This window comes from Psammomys obesus, unplaced genomic scaffold, assembly GCF_907164565.1.
Source record: "Psammomys obesus unplaced genomic scaffold, mPsaObe1.curated_primary_1811, whole genome shotgun sequence".
In the NCBI taxonomy this organism is placed as follows: domain Eukaryota; kingdom Metazoa; phylum Chordata; class Mammalia; order Rodentia; family Muridae; genus Psammomys; species Psammomys obesus.
Genome location: NW_026596095.1, coordinates 25,672,854 through 25,686,911, shown reverse-complemented (window position 1 = coordinate 25,686,911; position 14,058 = coordinate 25,672,854). Strand labels below are relative to the sequence as shown.

Genomic DNA, 14,058 nt, shown 5'->3' with positions numbered 1-14,058 from the left:
AAAGTCAGGGACTCTTCACCAGATGCTCAGGGAAAGAGGGCGGGAGGGAGGAAGAAGTGGGATGCTTCGAGGAGATGGAAGGAGAAAGATGAAGGCTGCTGGTTCTAACCAGCCAGAACTAAGTATAAAGATGTCTACGTACCCTATCCGTTCTAACCTTCTTTCTCTCCTACCTAGGGGGGGGGGGAAAGGGAGGTAGAGGCAATCAAAACCCCAAATAACATTGAGTTTAAAAACTAGCACCAAGAAGGTTCTTCATGCCTTCTGTCTTGCAAGCCCTGACCTTGTCTTCCAGGTCAGAAAGCCCAGCCAGAAGGAAGACTGTGCTGAGCTACGATGGCTGGAACCTTCTGTGTCAGGTGGCTATTCTGAGACACAAGTACACAGCACATCCCATTTATGCACCAGAGAAGAAGCCAGTCAGTTATTCTGCTCATTTGCTGAGATGAGTGGTCCTGTCTATCAGTGACCCAGGTGCTGCAGGCCAAAATCCTAGCTGGGCATCTTCTGAAAGGACATCCAAAGGGAAACTCACAAGTCATGGCTATCACTGACAGGATTTTCATTTTTATGACCTGAAGAATGTATCAAAAATATATAGAGAATAATACACGGCACTGATAGGCAGTGTTTACATTACAGTGAAGAGCTGAAACTATAGTTGGCCACCTAGAGAGCTTTAGAATAGCAAGTTTAGCAGACACTAATAAAGTACTTCTACTTCCCAGCCTTCACCCTCATACCACATGTCAGGCTTAGTACCAGAGCTGAGCTTCCGAAACCAGACTTCCTGGTACAGAATTCTAACGTGGGGCGGTGTGGTTTTGCAAAGAAAATGAAGTGTCACTAAAACCAGGTATGCTGGCTTGTCTTCGTTGCCGACTTGACTGGATAACCGACAAAACACAGGAGCCAGCCCTCTACTTTCTCTGCATCTCGGTCTATCAAAGAGTGAGGAGTTCTAGCCATATGATCACCCAGCCAAAAAAAACAAGCCGTGCCTTCCCCCTATTTCGGCACTGTGAACCGGAATAGATCTCTCTCCCTTTATTTGCCTCACGCAGGTACTTGCTCACAGCAATAAGAAAGTAAAAAAATGCACTGGCTAAGGAAAGTGAGGAATAAATTAAACAACAGCTACGAATGCATGGCCTGGTCTTTGTGATAAGATGTTTGTGCTATCCAGGACAGTACAAAGAAAATACAGGGTGAGCATTTGCTAAATCTATTTTGATTTAGTTATGCTGAGAATACACTTATGCAGACAGAACATTAAAGAGACCATGTGTGTGTGTGTGTGTGTGTGTGTGTGTGTGTGTGTTACAATGTACAATTATCTTAATGGTTCTGAAGAAGGGATGGAAAGCCATCAAAAAGACAAGATGGTGTTGGAAAAAACAGTAGTAACTGTTAATGTGGATAGAACATTCCAGGCAGCTTACACACATCTTTCCTCTCATCCTCATGACTGAGATAGATTCTAGGTTTTAATGATCTTGTTAAGAATGTTAATTAACCAGTGGTGTTGCACCCCTTTAATCCCAGCACTCAGGAGGCAGAGGCAGGCAGATCTCCAGCATGGTCTACACAGTAAGTTCCAGACCAGCCAGAAATACACATTGAGACTATGTCCCAAAAACAGGGGGAAAGGGGGATATTAATTATATGGCTGGGAGTGTACCTTGATGGTAAGATGCTTGCTTGCTTGTTTGCTTAGCAAGTGTGAAGTCCTACATTCAAACACAGGTCCTAGCACTAAAAATAATATTAAGCTACTACTAAATATGCCATATTTCAAAGGAAGAAAAGACTGAGCCACCAAGTAGATAGTTCACCTAAGATCCTAATGCTGGAATGAAGTAGAGTAAAAATTGACACATTCTTGAAGCCCAAACTCTTTTTTTTTTTTTTTTTTTTTTTTTTTTTTGTAATTTATTCACTTTACATCCCTCCCTATCTCCCTCCCTCATCTCCTCCTGGTCCCTTCCTTCTTCCTCCCTATTCCTCCTCCCCTATTCCTCAGAAAGGAGGAGGCCTCCTCCCCTACCATCTAACCCTAAGCAATCAAGTCTTATCAGGACTGCTTGCATCCTCTTCCTCAGTGGTCTGGCAAGCCTGCCCCACCAGGCAGAAGTGATCAAAGAGCAGGCAACAGAGTCCATGTTAGAGATAGCCCCTGCTCCCCTTACCACGGAACCCACTTGAAGACTGAGCTGCCTATGGGCTACATCTGAACAGACTGTCTAGGTTCTCCTCATGCATGGTCATTGGTTGGTGCATCAGTCTCTGCAGGACCCCCTGGGACCAGATTTGTTGTCTCTGTTGGTCTCCTTGTGGAGTTCCTGTCCTCTCCTGGTCCATGGAGGACTCTAGGGAGGATACTTAAATCTCATTCAGAAGGGCAAATAGAATAGATACGGGAAGCTATTGAAGAGAGGGAACAGGATGGGAGTCTACCATAGATGTCCTCTGAAAGACTCCATCCAGCAGGAGAGCGAAGCAGAATCTAAGATGCTTGGCCAAACCCTGGGCAAAGCACAGGGAGTCTTATAGAAGCCCAAACTCTTAACAGCAGACACCACAAAATACAGGATGCCTAAGCCGGGGTCCACAGTGGGTTACTGTGTCCAAGCTTTGTCATGTAAATCGTTCTCCCAAGCTGGATGTGGTGGCACATGCCAGTAACCTCAGCCTGTGGGAGGCTGAGGCCGAAGGAGCGTGAGTTCAAGGCCAGTCAGAACACAGAAGACCATCTCAGAAAACAAAAACCAAGAATGTTCCTAGAAAGTGAATGAATGGCCTAAGGTCCCTGTCAGTTAACGATACGGGCCATGGAGGTGCAGACTTCAGGACTGAACCTCATCATGAATGGGTAAAAGACCTACTGGGCACAACGAAGTTTTAAGGTTGCTCGGGAGAAATATTCACACTGGGAGAAACTTTTTGTTAGAAGCAAAACATTATACTTTGAGAAATGCCTAAGGCAAGTGCTTCTCTTTTATTAGGACTACTTAATTGAGTACAGAGCATTAAAATAGCTGGCCTGAATATTTATTAGAGCGCCAGCTGTTCCCTCCAGATTTTTAGAAATTCAAGCCTTGGTGCCAAGTGTAATTTAGAAAAAAACCGGCGGACAAGTAGAGGAGCCTATGTCGTACAATCCGCATCTAAACAGTAAACAGTTGCTGGGAGGTGGCCGAGTATCACTATGCCTGCAGTGAGGGTGGCAAACTGTCCTGCCACCCATGCCTCAGACTGCTCTGTTAACAAGGTTGGTGACCACACAGTTTTAAATTACACCTTACAATTCCTAACCAGCAATCCCTTATGCACATACAGATAGTATCACGGGGACAGCCAGAGGGTTTGGATGGCGCTCTGGCTTTATTGTTGTTTCCATTTGCTTTTATTTTGTTTTCTATTCAGAGGGTCTAGCCCCGCTGAAATGTCTCAGAGAATGGAAATTTTTATTCAAAATTTCAACTTTTTCAAAATATCTCTACAAAGTGCTTTGGATATTATATACTGAACATCACTGTAAAGAAAAGTGAGATATCCTGTTTGTCGTCCAGGCTTGCTTTGGCCGCCACCTGTCCCTGCTGAACTTGATGGGGGGGCGGGCCTGTAGCATTGTCGTCTCTGCATTGTCATCACACTGGCCTTACCTCGACTTGCCTCCCTCTCAGGAGAGTGCTATCTCCAGGCTCAGGCAGCCCAGGACACAATGGCTGGCAGGAAGAGCTGCTGTGGGCAGGAGGCTGGTGCTCTGGAGAGAGGACAATGTGTGGCAATCACCTCACCATCTGTAGTTACTAGGCAGATCCCACAGACGGGTGGAGAGTTCTTCCTGCCTGCTCTACCCTCTACAGCCCTGTCTGTTGGCACACACTCTCTTTTAAGACACACTCTCATTTTGTTTTTAGGGACCTTGGGTTTAAAAATAAACTGGCACTTTTGGATTAATAAGAAATTCCTTGCGGGATTAAATGGGCTACATTTTTTATCCCAGTAAGTGAATAATAGCAGCTTCCTGTGCCGGTACAGTCAATCAATCACCCTTTGCTCATGCTTGCACCACCCATCTGTCTCCTTCAAACTCGGAAGAGAGGGTCAAGACACATCTCCCCAACCCGAAAAAATAAAGCACAGCCTGGGTATGAGAGCTGTCTGTGAGACCTTCTTCTTTTTTTTTTTTTTTTTTTTTTTTTTTTTTTTTTTTAATACAACACTTAACTCTATCAATTATATCCCGTCTGGACCTACTGAACCACATACCCCCAGTGAAAAGACTGAGGTTTTCTAGCGTGCCAGTGTGTCCAAAGGGGGTAAAATTGTAACTCGTCATTTCCTAACACCCGTGATGAACACTGAAAGGGAGATTCCATAGAAGCGCTATGCTTAACTTCTTTACATTATTTACTTACCTTCCTGTCGTCCAACCGTCCACTACCCGACTACCATTTTGATCTGTGACAGTGAAGGAGCTAGGAGCCAGGACCCTGTGTGTACTGAGCAAGAAGTCCACAGTTGCTACGACCCCAGACCCAGCATCAATTTTTTGAAACATACCTTGGCTTCCTTGACTAGAAAGATGATCCCATGGCCTTCTAAAGGCCGTGGTGATTTCTCCTCTTCTTCTTCCTTCTCCTCCTTCTCCTTTTCTAATTTAAACAGGAATCCTTTGCTATGTGTGTGTGGTCCTTACCAAATCAAGTATGAAAGCCTTAGAGGCCAGTTTCTGGCCCTACTAAGGAGAGGTGGGGCCTTTAAATGGGGGCTTCTCTGGAGGAAGTCAGGTCATTGGAGGCATAACCTTGGAAGGGTTCCTGGGACCATGACCTTTCTCTGCTCTTTCTATATCTCATCTACCGTGGCATGACTAGCTTCTTCCTCTACACAGTCCTGTCATGATAATGCATTGTGCTTCATTCCAAAAGCAAGAGGAACACAGAACCACGGACCTCTGAAACTGTGAACCAGAAACCTTTCATCCTCCCAAGTCAGTTATCTCAAGTATTTTGTCAGAGTGATAGAAGACTATACCTCTCTCTCCCTCCCCTCCTTCACATCTTCCTTTCTCTCCCTCCCCCTCCTCCAAGCAAAACACTTGATGGAATTCCAAACCAATAAAACTAACAGCCAAGCTTCTCTGGAGAAGCGAAAGGCCTCTCAGCTCCCCCATGTACAGCGCTCTCGCAGCTCCTAAGGGACGCTGCTAAGTTGGAAAAGCACTGGGCCAGAATAACCACTTAAGCAGGAGATGGTCTATGCAATATCAGGTCCAAACTGAAACTGTTATTATAAAGGTTAAGGCTTCAGAGATTAGCGTCTACACTGGGTGGACAGACTTAGCAGAAGTTCTCTTGAAAAAAAAAAGATGGACGATTTAACCCTTGAGAAATTCAACCTGAGCCAACGACATTCCTTGGCTGTTGGGACACGGTTGCAGTTTAGCCTGGGTTAATGACTAATGTTTGCAATGAGAGACCTGCCTCTCACCAAGTGCTTTCACATGCACAATCTCATTTAATACAGGATAGCGGCTCCGCAAATGCAGTTCCCCAGCCTTTCAGATGAGGTGCGAAACACTTCTGATGTGACAGTAACTTCTTCCAAGGCAAATCTGCACAGTGGTGGCTTCCAGCTGAAGACCCCCAGCTCTGTGTAGAAGGGGAGAGCTCACAGGTAGCAGCCCTCTGGTAGAAAATGTGTTCCATCCTGCTCCCAATGTTAAGGAAAGTGCATGCAAATGAGACCTTGGGCGGTGCATCATGACCAGAGCCTGTGTCAAGGCCAGAGCATAGCATGTCCTTGAGACACAAGGAGGACCTGGAGTTAATTTGGGCTCCCTGTTGAAACACAGAAAAGAGGAAGCCATAAAATGTTACTGATATACATTAGTTAGCTGATATGTTCAAGGTGAAATGGGCTATTCTACAGCTTTAAAGGGACTTGCCAAAAAATAGTGATACATTAACAAAGCGATGAAGTAGCTACATGAGTAGAAAAGCTTGGCAGACAACATCTTAAGCAAAATCACTGGCACCTGAGGAGAGGCCAGGGAAGCCCCACATCCCTGCTGCACTCTGCCTCTCAGGACACACAGCCGGAAGCTAAGCTTGAGGAGCCCGAAGGCAACCCCCACCTCTGAAAGCAGCCAGCCTCGCCATCGGTTTACAATCTTCTGATGTACGAGGATCCCGATAGTAAAGGAATAAAGGCTTAGCAGATAACCAGACATGCCGCATCATTCCGCCCTGAATTCCTTTGCTTTAATTGGCATTACTGAGATTGGGAGAGTCAACAAGACCCAAAATCTGGGAGGTAAAAAGGTGTAATTTCCTAGCTTTGATAAAGGTGGTACTGCAGCTGTCAAGGAGAATACCCTTCAAGACAAAATTCATACTGTGTTTGTGTGAGCTGACGGGTGGACAACTTTGTCTTTAACCATGTTAAAAACAAGTTGGAAAACTTTTTTTCTTTTTGTTTTTGTTTTGTTTTGGTTTGTTTTGGTTTGGTTTGGTTTGGTTTGGTTTGGTTTGGTTTTGGTTTTTCTAGACAGGTTTTGTTTTGTTTTGTTTTGTTTTGTTTTGTTTTGGTTTGGTTTGGTTTGGTTTGGTTTGGTTTTGGTTTTTCTAGACAGGGTTTCTCTGTGTAACAGAGCTGTCCTGGACTTACTTTATAGACCAGGCTGGCCTCAAACTCAGCGATCTGCCTGCCTCTGCCTCTCAAGTGCTGGGATTAAAGGCATGCGCCACCATGCCCGGCCATGTAAAACTTAAAAATACATGAATAGCATTTTTTAAATATAAAACGTTATCACTTGTTATTTTTCTATGGGTTTAAGATATGTTTTTAAATTAAAGCCGAAGAGAAGGCTCTGTGTTTCAGAGCACTGGCCCCCACATGGTGGGTCACAACCATCTGTAACTCTAGTTCCGCGGGATCCAACACCCTCTGTGGCAAGCAGGCAGGCAGACAGCAAGACAGTCAGACATGCAGGCAAATACACATTTTTTTTAAAATATACTTTTTAATTGAAAAAAAAAAAGAAAAAGAAAAATCAAGGCTGGAGAGATGGCTCTGAGGTTAGGAGCACTGGCTGCTTTTCCAAAGGTCCTGAGTTCAATTCTCGGCAACTACACGGTGGCTCCCAACCATTAGATAATAAGATCTGGTGCCCTCTTCTGGCCTGCAGCCTAAATGCAGGCAGAACTCTGCATACATACATAATAAATAAATAAATCTAAGAAAAGAGAGAAAGAAAAATCAACAGTAAATTGAGAGGTTGAAATTTTCAGAGAGACATTATGTCTGGTTTGAAGACAGATGCAACTCTCTAACCAAATGTTCCAAAGACAGACTTCCCTTAGAAGTTGGTTGCCTGTTGCGGGAGACATTCTGAAATTCATTCGTTCAACAGCATTTATTAGATACCTACGTGTTTCAGACAACATATGACACACTGGGCTTAAGGAAATGATTGGGAAATGGCCTCCACACAGGAGACCCTTATTATTCCATATTGAATAAATCAGATTCTGAAGTTGGTCATTTTAAGGCAGTCAGTATTATGTGTGGAAACAAACACGTGACTCAAAAATACCCTCATTAATACTCTAATTGTCATTTATGAATTTTTCAAGACTATATAATAATTTATTATCCTAGCATACTCTTTAAGAACATTTCATCCTAAACTTTTTTGGGCTTGTGGGTGGTGTTAATTGTGGCATATGCAAAAACTTTATCACTTTTCAATTATGAACAGATGTAAATGACTTACTTGATGTTTAATTTTAGAATAACAAGCATCTTCTAAAATAAGTTTCAGACTGAGAAAGTGGGGCTATGGCTACAGAATAGACTTAACACTCCCAAAGTGAACCCTGCAAGTGCTCCAACACCGCAGAAGCCATTTCACATCTCTGTGCTCCAATTTCTTTATTGGTCACAAAAAAATATCACCATATGTTTTTGTGAGATGCCTTCACAGGCTTTTAAAAAGGACATCACGATTGTAAAGCTGTGGGCTTCTCAAATGCGCACGGTTCTAGGCACAGCGGCTTGTGTTGTTTATTGCCCTAGCTACTCATCAAACTAAGGAAGGAGCATCATATGAGCCAGAATTGGAGACCATACTGGGTTAAATAGCAAGACCCCACGTAGAAACCAAAAGAGCACACCACTTTCACCTTTCAAAAGGAATCACGTGCCAATCTGAGCGTTAGGCCGGAGTGATCCAATTAAATGAGCTCCCAGTTGCAACTTTATACAGGCCGGGATGTTACCTGGTGTTCACCTTTTGCCTCTGGCTCCATTTCAACCGCCAGGAACACCTTCCGCTGAGAATGCATCAGCCCCAGAGTGAACCGCCGGAATAGGCAAGATGGTGCATCTTGCCCTTCCCCTCTGGGGTCCACGCACCTTTCCTACACTTCTCTCACAAGACACTTCCGTAGCCACATTTAGCTCTCTTCCTACCATCTCCCTGTAATTCAAAAGGCAATTTAGACTCCCATATGGTTGCCATCGAAGCTAACAGATGTCTAGCAAATTAAAACAAAAATTATGACTTATAAACTGCTGATGTACCATCATTCCAGAACATCTTGCAATTTACACTGAATCATAAGATAAGACATCCAACTTGATGGCCCACCCTGCCACCCAGGACTCCTTGAATCTCCCTCCTCCTGGAACTTAAGCCCTGTGGAAACAAACTATATGCAACATTCTGCCATCTACTCTGGGTAAACTACCACTTGCAACACAAAGTAATATTCGAAAGCACACCGAAGAGGCATTTGGCTTCAAACAGCCCATAGCTGTTTTGGTCCTTGGACAGCATGAAGAACAAAATAGTAAGTGGTCTAACTCAAGGCTTCTGTTGACCAATACAGTCAACTTTTTCTAATAAAGTCATTTTCCAACAATGGCTGAAATCTACATGTCTTAGTCTGGCTTATTATTGCTGTGATAAAAACACCATGACCAAAAGCAACTTGGGGGTGGGGGTGGGGAGGCATTTTATATACAGTTGCATAGAACAGTTCATCACCAAAAGCAGTGAAGGCAGGAACTCAAAGAGGGCAGGAACCTGGAGGCAGGATCTGATGCAGAGACTATGGAGGGGTGCTGCTTACTTGTTCATCATGGCTTGCTCAGTCTGCTTTCTTATAGAACCCAGTAGCACCAGCCCACGAATAGCACCACGCACAGTGAACTGGGCCCTCTCACATCAATAACTAAGAAAATACCCTTCAGTCAGTTCTTATGGAGACATGCTCTCATTTGAGTTGCTCTCCTTTCAGATGTCTAGCTTGTGTCAAGTTGACAGAAAACTAGCCAGTCTACCACATAAGCTTCTACAAAGCAACCTTGACTCTTCCCTATCCAAAGATGAAACTGAGCAGACTCTATGATAGTTTTTACTGATGTTCCAAATGGGTACAGTTAAACTGCCTGAAAGCTGCTTCAGGGCTCAGAGACAGAAGAATGCATGGGCTTTAGCCAACAGCCACAGCTGAACCCTCAATAGGCATCACCTGCTAGTCACAGGGGAGCACCAGCCTGGACTCCCCACCCAAAAGAGACATCAAAAAACTGCAGCCACAGCTCACAGCAACTGCACAGAGGCCCCAGGTTAGAATTATCCCTGTGAGTAGTCAAAGCAGAGAACTACGCATGCTAAGAATTGGGTTTTGTTTCGAACTACTAAAGTTTGAGGGCTTGTTATGCAGCAATAAATAACCAGGATGTTGACATTCATTTACTATCTGAGAAACACTTGACTGTCAAGGTCCAGAACAAAAAACATCTACAGTGGTTAGTGATGGGACAGAGGGATCAACTCCCCAAAGGGCTGACCTTAAAACAAACACCCTTCTCTCTCCTTCGCCCCAGAGACAAGTCAGTGTTTCCGAGAAACATCTTCCTATGATGACACCCTCAATAAAATAAATTCCTGCTGGTTTGACTTCTCCCAAAGCAGAGCAAGAAAAACAAGGTTTTCCCCACCACCCTGCAATAACTAACAAGAAAGGAATCTGTACAAGATGCTGGCTCTGCTGCTCACAATATCACAACTGTTACATAAAAGGGTTAGGATTTTACACACGAAGCTGCAATTCTAATAATAAAAATACAGCTAATGACTCAGAGGGCTGCATTTGAGATTCACGGTGCAGATAGGGAAACATGTGTGTCATGCCAGTAACTCAACAAGCAAAGAAAACTCAGTGGAAGGTATTTTTTCAAGTGAAAGAATCACTGAGGAAGAAATGACAAACAAATCAGTCTTTGATCAAGTCTTAGTAAAGGGCAGTCTATAAGTAGGCAAGTCTCCCAGTTCACGCTTTTTCCATCACAGACCACTGCTCATCCATTCTCATCCCTCACATTTCATCTACCCCGGCATATTAGAACTCAACAAATCCTTTGTCAGAAACAGAAAGGTCCTCACAACTCGACCAAATTCTTCATTTTAATAGCTGAGTAACGAGGGCCCAGGGCAGTTAACTGACTAACGCAGCCAAAGAGCTGATTAGCAAGAGATCCGGGCTGTCACGGCTGCCACTGTATGTCCGCTTTTATTTTACAAGAACTATTACTTTCAAATGTCTTCAATGAATTTCAAATCCAGTCTACATGTCAATGTGAAAATGAAAGATTAGGAGCCCGTGGCCTCCGTTAGCAATTTCTCCTTCAGAACCGTACAGCCAAAGCATTGACTGCTATTTCTGGCAACCGCAGGCAGGTTGGTGGCTGAAGGCAATAGAAGTGGGCAAGTTTTCACAACTATGTCAGATCTCCAGTCACTAACATTTCAGTGTGGATTGCTCTAATTATCACATGGGGGTTTTCCTGCTGATTGCTGCTAGCGTCCACTGGTCCTGATAAAATGGGGCATTTAAATGCGAGGTAGAAAAAGTCCTAAAGGTGGGCCTTGGCTCTGAGAGGACAGGGGGCCTGAAGGGTTCCCTTAAGTAGTCACCTACTTAGCAATGCCGCCCAGTGATGCTCTTTCAATTTTCCGGCCTCAGTCTGTTGGCTGGCTTGCCGAAAAACTACCTACCACCCACAGGAATACCTTCAAAATCAGGCGAGATGTGGGCTCTATTCTGGAACTCTCCGTGCAAGCAATCCGCAATTTTGTGGAAGCTCTCCACAGTTCAGGGGTTTTGCTGCAGCCTAATCCAGAGACAGGGCTAAATTTGCCTTTGTGCTCTCTACAAAATTACACCAAACTGCCAGGGAAACAGTCCCCAATCCTTTTTATTTCCTTTTCACTCTCTGCTATGAAACGGCAGAGAAAGCCCGTGGGTGCTTTTTGTTGCCTGGTAGCTGAAATGTGCAACTTTTGGAAGTGTTCAAGCAGAATGAGGAGGCCTGCACTCACCACCCCTGCAGCCCCATTCGAGGGCCCTTGCCTCTCATAGCTGAATGCTATCAGAATACCTCACTGGGAAATATGCCTACCCACCACTTTTAAACATTTCCAGAAAGGGTCCAGCAGAGAAGCAAAAAAAGAAAATCATTTCCTCTTGCTCTATTTGGGGGTGGTGGGGGGTAAGGCTCCCACGAAAACATACTAGCAATAACACAAAAAAACAGAAACTGCCCGTGAATGGCTGGATATGGTATTTATTCCCACGCCCCCTCAACAATGTGGTCCAGTCCTGAAGACAGATGACACAAAGTCCATTTCCTTTCACAAAACACACATGGCCACTCTGATAGAAAATAAAATGACCTGGTACGTGGGGGGGGGGGGTGGAGAACATAAAGAATATTTACTATTCTCACAGATGAATATATTTACAGCCAACAGCCACAAATAAAAGAAGTCCAATTAAAATGCCCTGTATTCAGACCGCTGGATCATTGTTTGTTTACCTCGCAGAAACTTGGGGATACCCCACGGGCCGCCACCATTTTTCCCTCCCATGGAGAGAGGTTGCCAGCAAGGAAGACGTCCAGACGGAAAGAGGTGGGTTGAAAAATAACACGGTCTTCCTACCAACCAACCATTTTCCCCGTTGTCCTACAGAACTCTTTGTCTGGCTGCTGAACACGTTTGTGAGGTCGCAGAAAAGAACCAAAACAAAAGAGTAGGGTCCCAGCCTGGTTACAATAGGCGCCCGGCACAAGGCAGTGCCAAGCGTAGCTCGGTTTGAACCCGGTGTGCAAGCAGCTGCTCGCCTGCCTTGCCAGGAAAACAGGTCTCACACGCCTTCTCCTTTGCATTTCTCCGAGGGTTCCTAAAACCCGGGCCGCTGTGTGTCACCCCTTTAAAAAACGGAGGACGTGAGGCACGCGCACACTGAACCATATGTTGACTGGCGACTAGTTATTCCACAAGGGTACACAGGGAAATAAATCCCTCCACCCCACACGCCCACTTGGCCAGTCCATGATGCAAAGGGAACGCTGTACAGCCGGAGCGGAGCATGCAGGACGTGTTATTTACGTGCCCATCACAGAACCACACACCACAGCATCTGCATCCTACACAAAGCCCGAGATGGTGCAAGGAGATACACGCTGAGCACGGCACAGACCAGCCGCGGCAACACCGAGCCAAGCCCCCGGCCAATCAGATCGGCGCTGGAAGGTGGATCTCGGGGTCGGCTCTGCCCGATTAGCCTGCCCCATTATGACACCACGCTCTGCCCAACATCCAGATCCCACGGGAAGCAAATCTAATCCGTGTGCTCGCTCCTTTCTCAAACTGCCGAGCCGTCCTCCCATCCGTACCCAAGCTATTCGCGACCCCCCCCCCTTAAAAAAAATAAAAAGGAAAAGGAAAAAGCCACCCTGAGGCCTGGCTGCCCCTCGCCGGGCTCAGTTCCTCTTTTCACCTCCTCCGGGTCCTGGAAAGGATGAAGTGTTGCTCACCCCCGCGCTCGAGCCGGGGAGGCGGAAGGTAGACGCCTCTCGCCCCAACTGGGGCAGGCGCCTCGGGGGCGGCGAAAAGTAAAGGCAGCGACCACGGCGGGGGACCGTCGCCCACCCACCCGCCACAGCACTCGGAAGCCCGGGAGCGCTCCAACTTACCCAAAATATGACATTGAAGCCAAAAATGAAGTATTTGATGCAACAACTGACTTCAGGACCCTTGTAGTGCTTCCCGGACATCCTCTGGGTTCATGAAGACACTTGCCCCGCCAGCCCGAGTTTGGAGCCCCGGAGCACCGCGGCTCGGAGCAGCCCGGCGAGCAAGCGGGGCACGCGGGGGCTCAACCGCGCGGACCGAGCGGCTCCGGCACCTCCAGCCGCGGGCCTCTGAGGCCGCCGGGACGAAGGGGGCTGCAAGCCGCCGGGAAAGCTCGCCGAACCGGCACGGTGCACAAAGCGGGAGCCGCGCGTCCGTGCGCCAGGCGGCGGGTCCGGCGCTCGGTCCCCGGGCTCCGGGCAGAGGCGGCCGCGCAGATGCCGGCGGAGACGCTGCCCGCCGCCCGCTCGCGCGCCTCCCACCGCTCGCTCCGCCCGCCGCTCGCTCCGCCCGCCCCGGCTCGCAGCTCCGCCCGGCGCCTGGGTCGGCGGGGCGCGCGCGCGCGCTCGGCTCGCGCTCGGGAGCTCCCGCGAGGCGGCCTCACGACGCAGCCGCGCCACCTCTGTCGAGGTCCACGCGTCCCTCTGCTTCGCCTCCTCGCTCCCCGCCCCTTCTTCCCGAGCTCCTCGCTGCCGGGATGGCCGTGGGGAGGGAGCCCTCCGCAGCGCGCTGATTCGGAGCCGCGGAGGGACCGACTGGGGCGGATGAGCGCTGGCTCCTTCCCTTGGCCACCAGCAGCTCTGGAGGGACCCCGGAAAAGAGAGTGGCTTCGGGGCGCGAGGGCTGGGTGCGCCCCACCTTCCAGCACGCACACACCCCTGGGCAAGGTCCCTTGGCTATCTAACCACCCTTACCTCTTCCTGCACACCTAACAGCTGAGCAGAGTGTCGCGCGCGCGGGTTTTGCTGAGGTCTCCAGGGGGGAGTTAGGAAGTTGATGAGGAGAGGATGCAAGCTGTGGGCATCTCAGAGGATACTCTGAATCCCTCTGTGGCTAACCCG

At 47.2% G+C, this 14,058-nt stretch overlaps 1 protein-coding gene across 3 annotated transcripts in view; it reads right to left on the bottom strand.

Annotated features, from left to right (window-relative positions):
* The window catches only part of Tspan5 (tetraspanin 5), a 165,253-nt gene extending 151,819 nt beyond the window's left edge, over window positions 1–13,434 (bottom strand). The window contains exon 1 of one of the 3 annotated variants that reach the window (XM_055628039.1): window positions 13,060–13,434. In XM_055628039.1, the coding sequence (XP_055484014.1) occupies window positions 13,060–13,140 (81 nt within the window). In that variant the 5' untranslated portion in view covers window positions 13,141–13,434. The remainder of the gene's footprint in view (window positions 1–13,059) is intronic. The other 2 variants (XM_055628038.1, XM_055628037.1) reach the window with 2 other exon arrangements.
* Between the last annotated feature and the right edge of the window lie 624 nt (window positions 13,435–14,058).